Source organism: Myotis daubentonii, chromosome 11, assembly GCF_963259705.1.
Source record: "Myotis daubentonii chromosome 11, mMyoDau2.1, whole genome shotgun sequence".
Lineage (NCBI taxonomy): Eukaryota > Metazoa > Chordata > Mammalia > Chiroptera > Vespertilionidae > Myotis > Myotis daubentonii.
In genome coordinates this window covers 51,952,567-51,966,559 of record NC_081850.1, presented here as the reverse complement: position 1 = coordinate 51,966,559, position 13,993 = coordinate 51,952,567, and the positions used below count along the sequence as shown (strand labels likewise).

The window sequence follows — 13,993 nt, the reverse complement described above, 5'->3', positions numbered from 1 at the left end:
CCAGGGCCAAAGTACCTGTGTTTTAATGGAAAACGCTGTGAGGACCAGAGGAATGACCCCAAAGATATACAAGATATTCTAAAGCAGTTTTTCCTCTGGCACCCCATCCTCAAAGCATACCTTTTTAAGCCTCAGTTTTCCCAACTATAAAAACAAGCAGCAAAATCAGGTCGTTTTCCAGATCCCTTCCAACGCTGACATATGAGGTCTTAGCATCTTGAAATTCCACAGCCTCCCATGCTGAGAGCACAGGGCCGGCCAGCCCTTGTTAGGAGGCAGCTAGTCTGTGGTTTGGCACCACTGCCCGGCAAGGCATTTATTAAATCAATGGGATGTGGTCCCTGCTGGCCAAGAAAGAGAACATTAAGCTCCAAAAACTTCCTGCAGCAGGCCTCCTTCAGAGTGCTGCTCAGAGGGGTGAGGAACAAAACCGTTCAGGTCCCTGGCGATGTTCCAAGATCCTGTTCGCTAATACTTTTGCCCTGTCTGCACGGAGATCTGGGGACTGAAGACATCTGGAAGCCGCTTAAGACCTGGGTGACTTCTGCTTCCTTCCTCTAGAGGTGGTAGTTCTTGACCCTGGTAATCTGGGTTGACCTTTGCCAATGACCCTTCCCATCCAATCTTCTGCACTTCATTGGGCAACAACCCTCTAATAAAATCCACATGAATTCAGCTGCTAACAGCTTCTGGAAGGGCTATAGGATCTAACACCTGCCCTACATTCCTTGAGCCCTAGTAGCAAGGGAAAAGAGGGCTGCGACCCAACTCTTGCGCCTCTGGGTCTTACAGTAGAGTTGTGGAGAAAGGGAGTAGGAGGGAAGAGAGAAAAACCAACGATGAGCGATTGCTGAAGGTGGAGAAGGCAGCTGCAGGCACGAATGCACAACGTGTAGTGACAGGGCTGCTGGGTGGCACAGCAGGGTCCCTTGGGTGTGCTTCTTGCCAGTGACCTCAGTCATGCTGACAAGGCCCATGCTGACTCTGGGAGGCAGGACTGGGCCAAGAGGCTGGAGCACATGTGTCACTGACATGGTGGCCCAGGGCTGACTGTCCCTCTTCTCCCTGCTGTGATCTGGGCTATGTCCCCAAGTTCCTTGGGTCTCTATTTTAGAAAAAATGTACTGAGCACCTACAACATATGTGACTGGTGCCGGGTGAGATACATTAGTGAGCCAAACAGACCTCATTCCTGTGCTCCAGTTCCACTCACTTGCATATCCCATTCGACTACAGGCAGAAAAGTCTCAGTGGAGGTGGGGCGGGAGTGCTTGGAGTCCCAGAGGCAGGAGAGCCCCACTCCCTGAGCTTCTCTGGGGTACAGTGCATGGACACAGGCTTCCTTCCGGCGAAGGCCAGAGCTCCAATTCACTTTAGTGTTTCTCCCACCAGGAGCAGGAGTCCAAGAAATAAATACAGCAGCTTACAGGACGGATAGGTTGATTAAGGTTTATTTTGTACAAGGATGCACTTTTTTTTAAAATTCCTCCTTTACCTTCCTTTCCACCCAGCTCAGATTTTTGCCTGCTCGCCTCTGAGTGTGCAAGGCTGATTTACTAACCTACCTGTTCTTTGCTATGATGAGCCAGACCAGCACAACCTTCCCTGGAGCTGAAGGTGGGTTCATCTCAGAAAGGCCCTCAAGGATCCTACTGAGGCAAATGACTGTGTTTCAGCTCAGGCCACTGTGGAGCAGAGAAACTGGTGTCCTTCTTGGAGTAATGCCTCCATATCCTTGAATTGAGCCAACTGGCAGGCCTCCTCCAGCCCCAGCCAGCGGTAAGCTTGGTGCTCGTGGGAGAGGCGGATCTCTGCGTCATAGTCCTTCACCTCTGCCAGCCAGTAGATGACTGTTTTAGGCTTCTTCCTGGCCACATAATTGAGCTCCCTTCTGAACCCCTCAATGATGGTCAGCTGGCTTGCTGTTAGGCCTGCTTCCTCCTGAGTCTCCCGCAGAGCTGTTTCCAATTCATTTTCTCCGGGTTCCACATGGCCTGGTTAGGAGAAAACAGAAAGAGGAGGGGGAGGTAATCTTCAACAAAGCTGGGTTTTCCAGGTTAGATGATTTAAAGATGGGATCTTTGGTGACTTTTCTAGCTGTTGCTAGGCTAAAGGGCGGCTAGAGATTGGTAATATCCGAACACGCCTAGGAATAGGGTGCAGGGCAGGTAGTGTTTGGCTCTGCAGTATCTGGAAAACCCCTCCTCCTCACCCCATCTTCTCTACAGAGACACAGACCATGTACTTGGCAAGTCTGGTCTAGAATACTGCTCCTTTGATGGTGAGAGATGGCCTCCCTCAGACCTCTGCTTTCTTATTCTTTGGAGTTTTCCTCATCCCATATTCTTAGGGAGACCTTTCCCTTGGAGACCTTAAACTTTAAGGCTTAAAGTGATGTTCCCAAGGAGGGGCAGTCCCTTCTTGGCAGATGGGAGCCAGCTGAGAGTGAGCACTTTGCCTCAATCCACAGTGAGGAGTTAACACTGTCTGCAGTTGGTCTCTAAAGTCCCAAGGCCAACAGACAGGCTCAAAACCATGTACTTCAGCATCAGCAGCTGTTTCCAAGTAGCTATCAAGGCTTTTCCAAATTGTTTTCATCTTTCTAACTGAGCAAGACCAGATTCCAGTTTCATAGGGAAAGTCCTGATGGGAACTTAGACTAAGGACAAGCCGAGAAACAGTTCTAAGAAAATTTGTTGGCAAGACCTAAACCCAAGCGGACAGTTGCCAAGAAACTGTTGTAGGAGAACTTGAAGCTCTGCAGACTGGGAGCAGCCCTCAGCTCTGCCGCTAGGCCCTTCCTGCAAATTCTCAGTTTGCCCAGAAGAGCCAAGAAGGACTGGGAGGGGTCTGGCAGCCTCTGTCAACATATGGCTCCGGCAGTTGCTGGGGGCCTCCTGGCTTAGGAGCTCATGGGGAGCAGGAATTGTTAGCTGTTCCCTTCTTGGTTGGGAGACAGGGCTATATTCTAGCCTTCCTCGTTCCTAGGGTCCTCGTAGCACTGCCCTGAGTCTGCTGCTGCACAGCTCCGACAGAAAGCAACCAGCAGTTTGTACTTAAAGACCATTTGAGCTCATGGCTTCTGGAGAATTTTCTCTGTATGGCACCTCACAAACACAGGTAGGTAATGCATCAAAGGACGAAGGTGAGAGGGGTGCTGGTGGTGGCAGAAGTGACTCTGATCCAGGATGTCTTACCTTCCCTCAGAAGTGTGTGGGAGTCTCTAAGCACACCTTCCCAACATCAGCTATACGGCATTCTGCCCATCAACATTAACAGGGTAACTTCTCCCCCAGGCCCAAGCCTCCCAAAATTCAGAGGGGTCCTTTGAAATCTTTCAGTGTGACATAGGAGATCAGGAGCAAATGTGGCTATTTCTATAAATAGTATTTGTAACATTTCTTTCCATTTTGTCACCTTGTCTTTCCTTAGTGAAACTCAAATGTGCAAATTTTTAAAAATTCATTCTTTTTTTTAAAAAAAAATTGATTTCAGAAAGTAAGGGAGAGGGAGAGAGAGATAGAAACATCAATGATGAGAGAGCATCATTGATTGGTTGCCTCCTGCACGCAACCTGGGCATGAGCCCTTGACTGGAATTGAACCTGGGACCCTCTGGGTACTTGTACCTTTAGGAGGAGTCCAGTGATGAATGCCATCTGATGCCTGCAGCAGTAGAAACTCAATTGAAGCGTTGTCTACCTTGGGAATGAGGCGTCTTCGGAAGATGATCAAGCCACATGCTCTCAGGGCCATGGTCTATTTGAGAACTTAATAAAGAAGAAGGGAACATTGGGAAGTTACACAAAGCAGGAAGATCCATTCTCGGGGAGCAGCACTCTGGTGCTGGGGAGTAGCACAGACCAGCTAACAGTGACCTCATCACCTACAGAAAAAAGCAGAATGCCAAGAGCCAATGGGGGGAAACCAGGAATCAGAGATAGGCCTTTGTGTCTAACTAACTGCAGGACGCTGGCCCTACCCTGTCAGTGTGGCTCTATCCTAACTCCTCCAAGTCTAAAACACAGGCTGGTATGTGTGTTAAGAGACTAGAGATCCTTGGAAGCAAACCCACTGAGACTGGAGAGATGCTGGGAATGGGAGAGATGCAGTACAATATTCTCATCAAACCCACAATCCCATTCTCCTCAGCCTCCAGCCTGAGTTTCTGGAGCAAAGAGATCCCAACAATGTGGTATCTGATGGCTTAAAGGGGGTCACTTAGGAAAGGTAGCTTGGTGTACACTTTTTTTGTCATGGATTTTTTTAGTCTTTTATCCATGTTTGGGAATGTTATATATTCACGTGGTTTAAAACTTGAAGTTCAAAAAGGGCACACATAGTAAAAAGTCTCCCACCTCATCAGAGGTGAAACTAGCATGGTGGTCAAGAGTGCGCCGAAACCGGTTTGGCTCAGTGGATAGAGCGTCGGCCTGCGGACTGAAGGGTCCCGGGTTCGATTCCGGTCAAGGGCATGTACCTTGGTTGCGGGCGCATCCCCAGTGGGGGGTGTGCAGGAGGCAGCATATCGATATTTCTCTCTCATCAATGTTTCTAACTCTCTATCCCTCTCCTTTCTTCTCTGTAAAAATCAATAAAATATATTTAAAAAAAAAAAAAAAAAAAAAAAGAGTGAACCTAGAGCCTGGGTTCAAGTTCCGGCTCTGCTACTTATTCACTGTGCAATTTCCTCCTAAGCCTCAGTTTCCTCATCTGTAAGACAAGATGATAATAGTTCTGCCTCAAGGGTTGCTGTGAGGATTGCTTGACTTAACTTTTATAAAGTGCTTCAGAGCAGTGCCTGGTATGTAAATAAACTTCAATATGCATAGAAAAATGTCTGGATAGACACATCATCAATAGTGTTTTCTGGAGGATGAGGTTATGAGGAGACTTTCATTTTCTACTCCACGTATTTCCGTATTGTTTGGAAATTTACAGAGAACATTTACTAATTTTATAATAAGCAATACAATAAAAACTAAACTTTTTAGTCTTTTCCATTTCATGTAGTCTTTTCTTCTATTTCAGAAAAATATGTCAACAACAACAAAAGACAGGAAGGGAGAACAGTAGAAATATCTGCAGAACTGGAAAAAAAATCACCATCTGAAGGGGAACATGTAATCAAGGTAACAACAATATGGAAGATGTTTTATGTTAAGACCCTGTTAAGAAAAATCTGTGTCATCTGTTCATTCAACAAATATTTGTTGAGTACCTACTATGTACTAAGTACTATTCTAGGCCTTTGCCCTCATGTAGTTTTATATTCTAGCGGAAGAGGAGGGCTTTAATTAAATAATTAAGCAAATTAAAAAAGTAATTGCCAATAAAGTATGTCCTACAAAAGAAAAATGTATGATGGGAAACCTGACCTTGTCTAAAGGGATCAAGGAAGGATTCTTGGAAGAAGGGATGTTTGACGGAGAAGTAAATGCTGAGTAAAAGATAAGTTGGCAAAGGGAAGGAGGAGAGAGGCGTGCTCCAAGTGGAAGGAACAGCACAGACAAAGGTCCTGGGGTGGGATGGCAGACCTGAAAGAAAACTAGGTGTCGCAAATGCAGCGAAGGCCTGGGAGAGTGTCCCATGCAGGATGAGGCCTGAGTCAGCAGGGCCTCACCTGCAAGATTCCAGGGCCAAAGAAAGAGTTGGTACTCACAGACAGCAGAGCTAACTGCAGAGAGGGTCGCTGGGGTAGGAGCTGATGGTCTCTATGGCCCCTTTGTTGGTGCTTAATCAAGATGAGCTTGCATCTATCAAAGGCACAAAAATCAGGTCCAAACTAAAACCTGTTTCAGGGCAATTCTGAGGACTGCCAACAGATGGTAATGTTACTCTAGGGAACAGCAGTTCCTTACCAGAAAACCAAACACGCCCAACACAGCGACCTTTCCAAACCTGTAATGAGCGTTTTAAGGACTGGAAACAATCTCAAAAGGGCTTTCTAAAATGGCCTATGCTATAATACACTGTTGGTGAGAGAGCTAATTAGCATATCCTCACAGGAGGGCAATTTACTTATGAATATCAAAACATAGCATATTCCCTTAGACCCAGAAATGCCACTTCTAGGCATCTGACATACAGAAATATATGTCTAAAATGCACACACAGGATGTTCATTACAACTTTGTTTGAAATGTCAAGAAGAAAAAAAGGCAAAAACAAATATCCATCAATAAAGGAATCATGAAATAAAGTACAGTATATCTACATGATAAAAAGTATGAGCAAGCTCTCTTCCAGAGCACACCCCTGCCTCTCCTCCCTCTTTCATCCCTCACGGTGTGTATCTTTCTCCTAAGCTCCAAGGGCCCTTCTACTACCCCTGTCACTTTCTAAATAAACTTTCCTTTATAGTTTGGAAGAAAATTATGAAGCCATAAAAAAATGAGGTAGAGCCAATGTGCTGCTTATAAAAAGATTTTCAGACATACTAAAAAAAAATATATATATGTCTTAGAATAGTATGTATAATGTGATCCTGTTTGAGTTTAAAAATTCATTTAAATGGAAAGCGGGTTTTATTAAGCATTGTGTTCTATTTCACTGGTCTCCACATTTATGCTGAGAGCTTTCCCCATTCTGGAAGCCAGAAATAAAGGTTTCAAATTACTGGTTCCAGGTATAGGCAGAGACAGGTGTCTGATCCCATTCCCTGACCCCTCTCCCCCAGGCCCCATCAAGATGCTTGGAAAGTATTAGCAAGTTATAAGTGTAGATTATAGTAAGTATAAGGCACTTGGGTGGATTCCCATGGAATAAATGTTTAGAATCCCTAGATAAGCTCTGCAATCCAAGACTACAGGCACAGTACCCTCCCTGCCTGGGACAGGAAGCCCCAGAGCATTCCTTCACACCACTGCCATCCCAACACAGCCTCAGGAAACAAAGATGGAGGAGCCAACGAGGAGAGGGGAACAGGCCAATGTTTTCCTATGGGGAGGGGACTTAGAGGAGTATCAAGGATGCACCCTAGCAAAAGTGTATCTCAGTAGATGCCAATGCGCAGGAGTGATAACATCTAAAACCCAGACCTACCAACAGTTCATCTCAATGAGACCAGAAGAGCTAAGATTAAGAGCTAGGATTAGATGTTCTCTTTCTATCTATGCTCTCGACTCATGGAGGAAGTCTGAGACAGTTCTAGAAAGGTAGGACTCCTATTTTTCCTTTCAGTTGCTTGGCTTGAGCCGCTTTTCTCTGGAATTTCTCCCTCCTTCTCCATACACATTACCTTCTGCTCATTCTTTCAGAAGCAACTCAGATGTCACCCATCTTCTGGGCCTTTCACATGGCTTGAATAAATTTCTACTATAGGGTTTGATGAGAGAAGCCAAACACTATGAGCAACAGAAAATTAAGGATTTAGTATAGGAATTAGACCTTGTTCAAGGAGTTGGATGGGAGTTGAGGGAGAAATCCATGCAGTGCTGCCGCATCTGCATCTGCTGTTGGGCCTGAAGTCTCTATAGGTCAGCAGGCCAGCAGCTGGGGAAGGAAAGCTGGCTGTCGGGGAGAGCAAGGAAAACTGGAACCTGTGAGAACAAATAGGAACTAAAAGGACAGGTGGAACTCATGAGGACAAACTGAAACTTGCAACTTCCTTTCACCATCTGCAAGATCATTGACGCAGGTGACTTGCAGAAGCTGGAGCTCTGTGCCACACACAGAGCTGCGTGTACACCTGGCCCAGGACTCAGAGTAGCTGAAGGAGGAGATTCAGTGGAGTTGTGGAGCTGCAGGCCTTAGTGGCTGTGCATAAACAATGCGCACATCAGTGTCAAGGGTTATGCACTGCCACCATGCCTGTTACCCTGCTCTGCCCCCTTCACAGTCTACTTCACTTCAGCTTTGCAAATCTCAAATAAAATTTTCTTAAAGTCAACCCTAACCTGGAACCATACAGAAGGGAATCCTGGGAAACCTAGTTCCAACTTAGCTACGTGGACATAGAACAAAGCCACAAGCATGCAAACCTAGTAAGGTAAATCTCTAGCTCCAGCAGGGAAGAGCCACATCATGAGCTCTGTCTCCTTGGGACTTAGTAGAGCAGCCCTCAACAGATGTTCACTGATTCAACAGAACTCTCTCCACACCTCACTCAAACAAATGCTCAGGGAATGTTCTGCGAATTTGGGAAATAGCCCAGTGTTTTTCTAAAGAGTGCCATTTACATAAAAGTCAATGGAGGTATTGTTGGAGGTTTTCTGGAGTCCACTAAGCTGAAACTGTTCTGGGGTTTGAAAGCATCTCTCTGTCTCTCTGTCTCTGCTTCTCTCTCTCTCTCTCACTTCAAATGATTTCAAATCTCAGGAGGTTAAAGAACACAGCATCCAATATGCAAATATGCCTGCAGCCATCACTGAGGTGAGAACGCCAGGCCAGGACAACAGCAGGCAATTCACACCTCAGAAAAGTGGCAAAATGCCTTAGGTGGTTAAAATAACCTGAACAAAACCAAAAAACACCCCTTGATGTCATTAGGAGGTTCCAGGAGCTAAGGAAAAGTGCCTTGGCTTTCTCTCTATATATATAACTCCTTCACACCTAGGAGGTTCAGGATTTAGGTGCCAAAAAATAATTTACAGGTAAATGGCTATACTGATGTGCTGTGTGTCCGTGTTTTCAAATTAATCAGAGTGCTATTGCAAGCATAGCTCAACCCCAAAGCCCTCAAATATACCCTTAGGTATAGAAAGAGCTCCCCAAATCCTCCCCCAACTTGTATTTCATAGCCTAAAATCCCCTTAGTAAAAATGTTTCATGCCACCATCTTATCAATTAAGCATCTACACTATGTCAATTACACTGCACCTGTTTTTTTTTTATATCTTTTTAAAAAATATGTTTTTATTGACTTTAGAGAGGAAGGGAGAGGGAGATAGAAACATCAATGATGAGAGAGAATCATTGATCAGCTGCCCTCCCCCACACTCCCCACTGGGAATGGAGCCCACCACCCAGGCATGTGCCCTGACTGGGAATTGAACCATGACCTCCTGGTTCATAGGTCGACCCTCAACAACGAAGCCACACCGGCAGGGCTACGTGTATCTTTTTTAATGCTCAAAACAACTCTTCATGATAAGCATTACTATCTTCATTTTATGATGGGGAAACTGAGATTCAAAAAGGTTAAAATACTTGCCCAAGGGCACACCTATCTGTGAATGGTGGGATTTGAATCCAAGTAACCCTAACTCCAAAGGCTGTCTTCTTTCCCTGTACAGCACTCCTTACCGTGAGAGCAGGGCTGGGGCAAAAATGGCCCTGACAGAGGACATGCAAGTGACTTATAAAAATTACTTCCAATTCCAAAATTCCCAGTCTTTGATCTATATTCATATGGAGAGTTTTTAAGATGTCTGGCTGGAATCCTTTTTACAGAACGGGTTTTCGTTGGAAGGGTATATGAATGAAGAAGGGCCTGGTGCCCAAAGACAACCCTGGAGGGGTGGTGTAGCCAGAGGTGCCTAAACTTTGCCTCTCTGGATAAGGGTTTCTTTGCCTCTTCTGCTTTTTCCTAGGAAACAGGAACCTAAAACCACATGTTCAAAACCATACCCAGTAGTGTGGGGGTTTCCAAGTACACAGGCACCTAATTTAAGATGCTAGTGTAGCCTAACCGGTTTGGCTCAGTGGATAGAGCATCGGCCTGCGGACTCAGGGGTCCCAGGTTCGATTCCGGTCGGGGGCATGTACCTTGGTTGCGGGCACATCCCCACTGGGGGGCGTGCAGGAGGCAGCTGATCGATCTCTCTCATCGATGTTTCTGGCTCTCTATCCCTCTCCCTTCTTCTCTGTGAAAAATCAATAAAATATATTAAAAAAAAAAAAAGATGCTAGTGTCCAGAAAATTTGCCCAGACCATTCCACTGTGAGGAGGCCCAACTATGCTGGCCCACGAGCAACTCTGTGACGGCTCAGCTTTCCCTTATTTTCCACATCATCATGGTCTTTTCTCTGATTCTCCAACTCCCTTCTCCCCTTCCAAAGGGGTGGGCAGAAATGAGCCACCCATCTATGAATAAAGTTCTCTCTTGTAACAACACCAGCAAAAAGAGAAAAAGAAAACAGGAAAGAAAAAAGCCCCCAACCACCATGATGAAATTGAGACAATGAAAATGTTCCCTCAACTGCACCTTTCCCTGGACATCTGCCACTTTCTCGTCTCAGAGACCAAGCTGCTGAGTCATCTTGCTATCTTTGCTATTTGGCTGAGGGAGGAAAAAGGAGATTTCACCTGCAATGACATGAATATTGGCTTCCAGGATGAGGACAAAGTCAGACAAGGTTGAGACAAAAATCATTCCTAGTGAAGGGAATCTGTTTAGTGGCCTATTAGTGCCATCTGCTGTACAATTCTGGAAAGCAAGGATGGGGAATTTTAATATTAGCCTGAGGGGATTTGTTTATTCATCTTACATCTGTTGAGTGTATCCCATGCGACAGGCAATGTAACAGGATTGAAGAGTAGATATGGAGCTGAATACTACAAAACTCCTGTTTTCTAGGGGTTCTCAGCCTAGTGAAAGTGGAAGATATTTAAACAGACAAGTTACCAGTGTGTTTTGGGCATCATAATAGCTGTATGTGTAAGCTGGAAAGATAGCAAAGAGAAAGGAGTGATTACCTTTAGGTCAAAGGGGTACCCTATAAGGATTTTGAAGGATGGCTAGGAGTTGACCAGAAAAATAAAGGTGGGGGCGAGGGGCACCCAGGTAAAAGGGGTGAGGGCAAAGACCCTCAAGCACAAGATGGCATTCCATTGCCAAACAGCTTAGTGTATATTCTGTAGGCAATGAGGAGCCTTTGACAGCAATGAGGGCTATAATATGGTCAGACTGACATTTTACAAAGACATTCTGGAAGCGTGTCTGGAAGCAATGAAGGTGGAAATGAATTGCAAGGGAGGTAGAAATGAATTAGAAGGGAAGATTAGAGGCAAGATCAATTGGTTACAAGCCCGTTGCCAACAGTCCAGATGACAAATGATATAGAGTTAAATTAAGGCAGAAGCAGTGAGAAAGGAGAAGGATGTATTTGAAAGATATCTCAAAGAGAAAATCAACACGATTTGATGTTTCATTGTCCAACAGAGAGAAAGAGAGAGAGAGAGAGAGAGAGAACGTATGGTTTGGGTAACTATAGAAGATAAGTAGGTAGAGTAGGGAGTAGAATGTAAGCTAATGATTTCTGTTTGGGACAAGTTGAACTTAAAGCGTTAAAGACTAACCACAAGGTAAAATGACATGGGTCTAGAGTTCAGTGATTCTCTGATCTCATCTCTTCATTTCCCAAGGTGGAAATTTCCATTAGAGAAAAATTTTGCTCTCACTGTAGGTACCTCTGGAGCCCACCTCACTCCATTTGGGTGAGTCTGCTTGTGCATCTGCTATTACAAGCATTTTCATCCTCTTTCAGTCTGAAATAGCATGGCACAGCACAGAAAAGCATGGCTGTCTTTGCAGTGAGAAAGACCTAACTCTTTAAACAACTGTGTTACTTTGAGCAAAATATTTAACTTCACTAAGCCTCATTTTCTCTCATTTGTAAGATGAGACTAACTCCTACTTTTCACAATTGTTGTAATTCAAAATAATGTATACGTAGGATCTGACACATCAGAAGTACTGAATATATGTGTCACTCTTATCCCTGTATCATAAAAGATCACCAGAAAGCTTTTTTATTTTTGTTGTTGTGTGTTTTTTTAATCCTCACCCAAGAACATGCTTTTTTTGACCTAAGGGGGAAAGAGAGGGGGAGAGACAGAAACACTGATGTAAGAAACAGCAAGTAGCCGAAACCGGTTTGGCTCAGTGGATAGAGCGTCGGCTTGCAGACTGAAAGGTCCCAGGTTCGATTCCGGTCAAGGGCATGTACCTGGGTTGCGGGCACATCCCCAGTGGGGAGTGTGCAGGAGGCAGCTGATCGATGTTTCGCTCTCATCGATGTTTCTAACTCTCTATCCCTCTCCCTTCCTCTCTGTAAAAAATCAATAAAATATATTTTTTAAAAAAAGAAAAAAAAGAAACAGCAAGTGGTTCCCCTCCTATGCACCTTACTGACCAGGAATCAAACCTGTGACCTTCTGGTGTATGGGAGGACACTCCAACTGAGCCACATCAGCCAGGGTTTATGGTGTTTTAATGGCACGCGCTTAGCTTTTATTGATAGATGAATAAAGAAATGGCTTTTCAGCTTGGCAGGTGTGGCTCAGTTGGTTAAGGACTGTCCCACGCACCAAATCAGGAGGTTGACAGTTGGATTCCTAGTCAGGGCACATGCCTGGGTTGCAGGCTTAATCCCCAGTAGGGCCCATGTTTCTCCTCTCTCTGAAATCAATAAACATATTTTTTTTTAAAGTCTTTTCATATTTTCTGCAAAATTGCTGGGGAACACTGTTCACCATGCCATGTATATTCCTCATGTAAAAGGTCCCACCAGCCTGGCCAGTGTAGCTCAGTGGTTGAGCATCGACCTATATACCAGGAGGTCATGGTTCCATTCCCAGTCAAGGGAATGCCTGGGGTTGCAGAGTGGAGGCCAATCCCCGGTGGGGGGTGTGCAGGAGGCAGCCCATCAGTGATTCTCTCCCATCATTGATGTTTCTATCTCTCTCTCCTTTTCCCTTCCTCTCTGAAATCAATTGAAAAAAAAGTGTGAAAAGGTCCCACAAGATAAATCCCTTTCAATATAGGTACTATGAAGAAATTTCACGTTTGAAGAATGGATCCTTTCCTTAATTATTATTTAACAAGTTTTAAGCTAAATTGGGTACTCAATTACAGTAAGTCTAATGGCCCATTGGTTCGTATATTTCTTTGTTTCTATTAAGTTAGTAGCTACCGTTTTTTGAGGAGTTACTACTTGCCCGGCATTGTGCAAAGTGCTTCACCTTCATTATTTCAATTAATCTTCACAACAACTCTCTGAGGCATTACCACCATTTTTTTAGAAGAAGAAAAAGGAAACTATGACTCAGAGAAGTGTCTGAGTAGTAACTCAAAATCAGGTCTGTCTGACTCCCAATATCGTGGCTCTTTACCTGAACTCTGCACTAGTGGTCTACATTTGGCTGTTTGCTTGCATTCACTCTACTTTACTTATATATACTAAGTTTAACAAGTTCATAGGACCCAAACCAGGCCCGAACAAAGGAAAAGTAAATGGTATTTTAGGTAGTGAGACTCTCGTTTGACTTTCTTTACTTCCGCTATAATTGTCACGATATTTTCCATTCAATAAATGAAGCAGCCCTGACCGGTTTGGCTCAGTGGATAGAGCATCGGCCTGCGGACTGAAAGGTCCCAGGTTCGATTCCGGTCAAGGGCATGTACCTTGGTTGCGGGCACATCCCCAGTAGGAAGTGTGCAGAAGGCAGCTGATCGATGTTTCTCTCCCATCGATGTTTCTAACTTTATCCCTCTCCCTTCCTCTCTGTAAAAAATCAATAAAATATATATTTTAAAAAAACAAATAAATAAATGAAGCAATTAGAAAATATAAAATCTCTTTGGGGAAGGAGGCAGGGTTTAAAGTTTAACAACAAGGTTAAAACTGAGGCCCAGGGAGGGGAAGGTAGAACGCGATCGGGGCGCTGGGCCCTAAACCCAGGTGGAGGATCGCGCGTCCACCTTTGACCCTGCAGCTACGCGAGATTAGTCCGTTTCTGAGCCGGAGCCTCAGTTGATCCGCAGAGAACTAAACCCACACGGGCCGTTCGGCTACTCACCCGAAGCAGAGGGAGGAAGGAGGGGCTCGTGGACGGAGGCTCCAGGGAGTGGTACGTCGACCAATCCGGGGAGCGCGACTGCGCTTCGGAGGACCAATGATTTGAAGGAGAAAAATTCTCGACCCGCCTCAAAGCTGCCTTTCTCTCTCTTAGAACGTCGCGAGATCTTCTCTTAAGTGGAACGATTGGTTGAAAGACGGAACTTGAGGGTTACGCCCACTGTCTTTTCCGACCCCTGATTGGTCTTCTA

At 45.0% G+C, this 13,993-nt stretch overlaps 1 protein-coding gene across 4 annotated transcripts; it reads right to left on the bottom strand.

The window, feature by feature from the left end:
* Nucleotides 1-1,435: 1,435 nt before the first annotated feature.
* Nucleotides 1,436-13,866, bottom strand: NUDT2 (nudix hydrolase 2). Of its 4 annotated transcripts, none has more exons than XM_059657171.1 (3): nt 13,744-13,866; nt 3,629-3,769; nt 1,436-1,994 (listed from the first exon to the last, which is right to left on the bottom strand). In XM_059657171.1, exons 2-3 carry the CDS (start codon nt 3,753-3,755, stop codon nt 1,678-1,680), a joined length of 444 nt encoding a protein of 147 aa, XP_059513154.1. In that variant the 5' UTR covers nt 3,756-3,769; nt 13,744-13,866; the 3' UTR covers nt 1,436-1,677. The 4 variants fall into 4 exon arrangements, with proteins under 4 accessions (XP_059513154.1, XP_059513158.1, XP_059513157.1 ...); XM_059657175.1 differs by having other exon boundaries at nt 13,646-13,750; XM_059657174.1 differs by lacking the exon at nt 13,744-13,866 and adding an exon at nt 7,240-7,344.
* Nucleotides 13,867-13,993: the final 127 nt, after the last annotated feature.

Coding starts and splice junctions, on each gene's coding strand:
- NUDT2 (XM_059657171.1), bottom strand. CDS start 3,755: ATGGCCCTGAGAGCATGTGGCTTGATCATCTTCCGAAGACGCCTCATT. Junction 1,995..3,628: donor TCACTGGACTCCTCCTAAAG/GTACAAGTACCC, acceptor TCTCCTAACCAG/GCCATGTGGAACCCGGAGAA.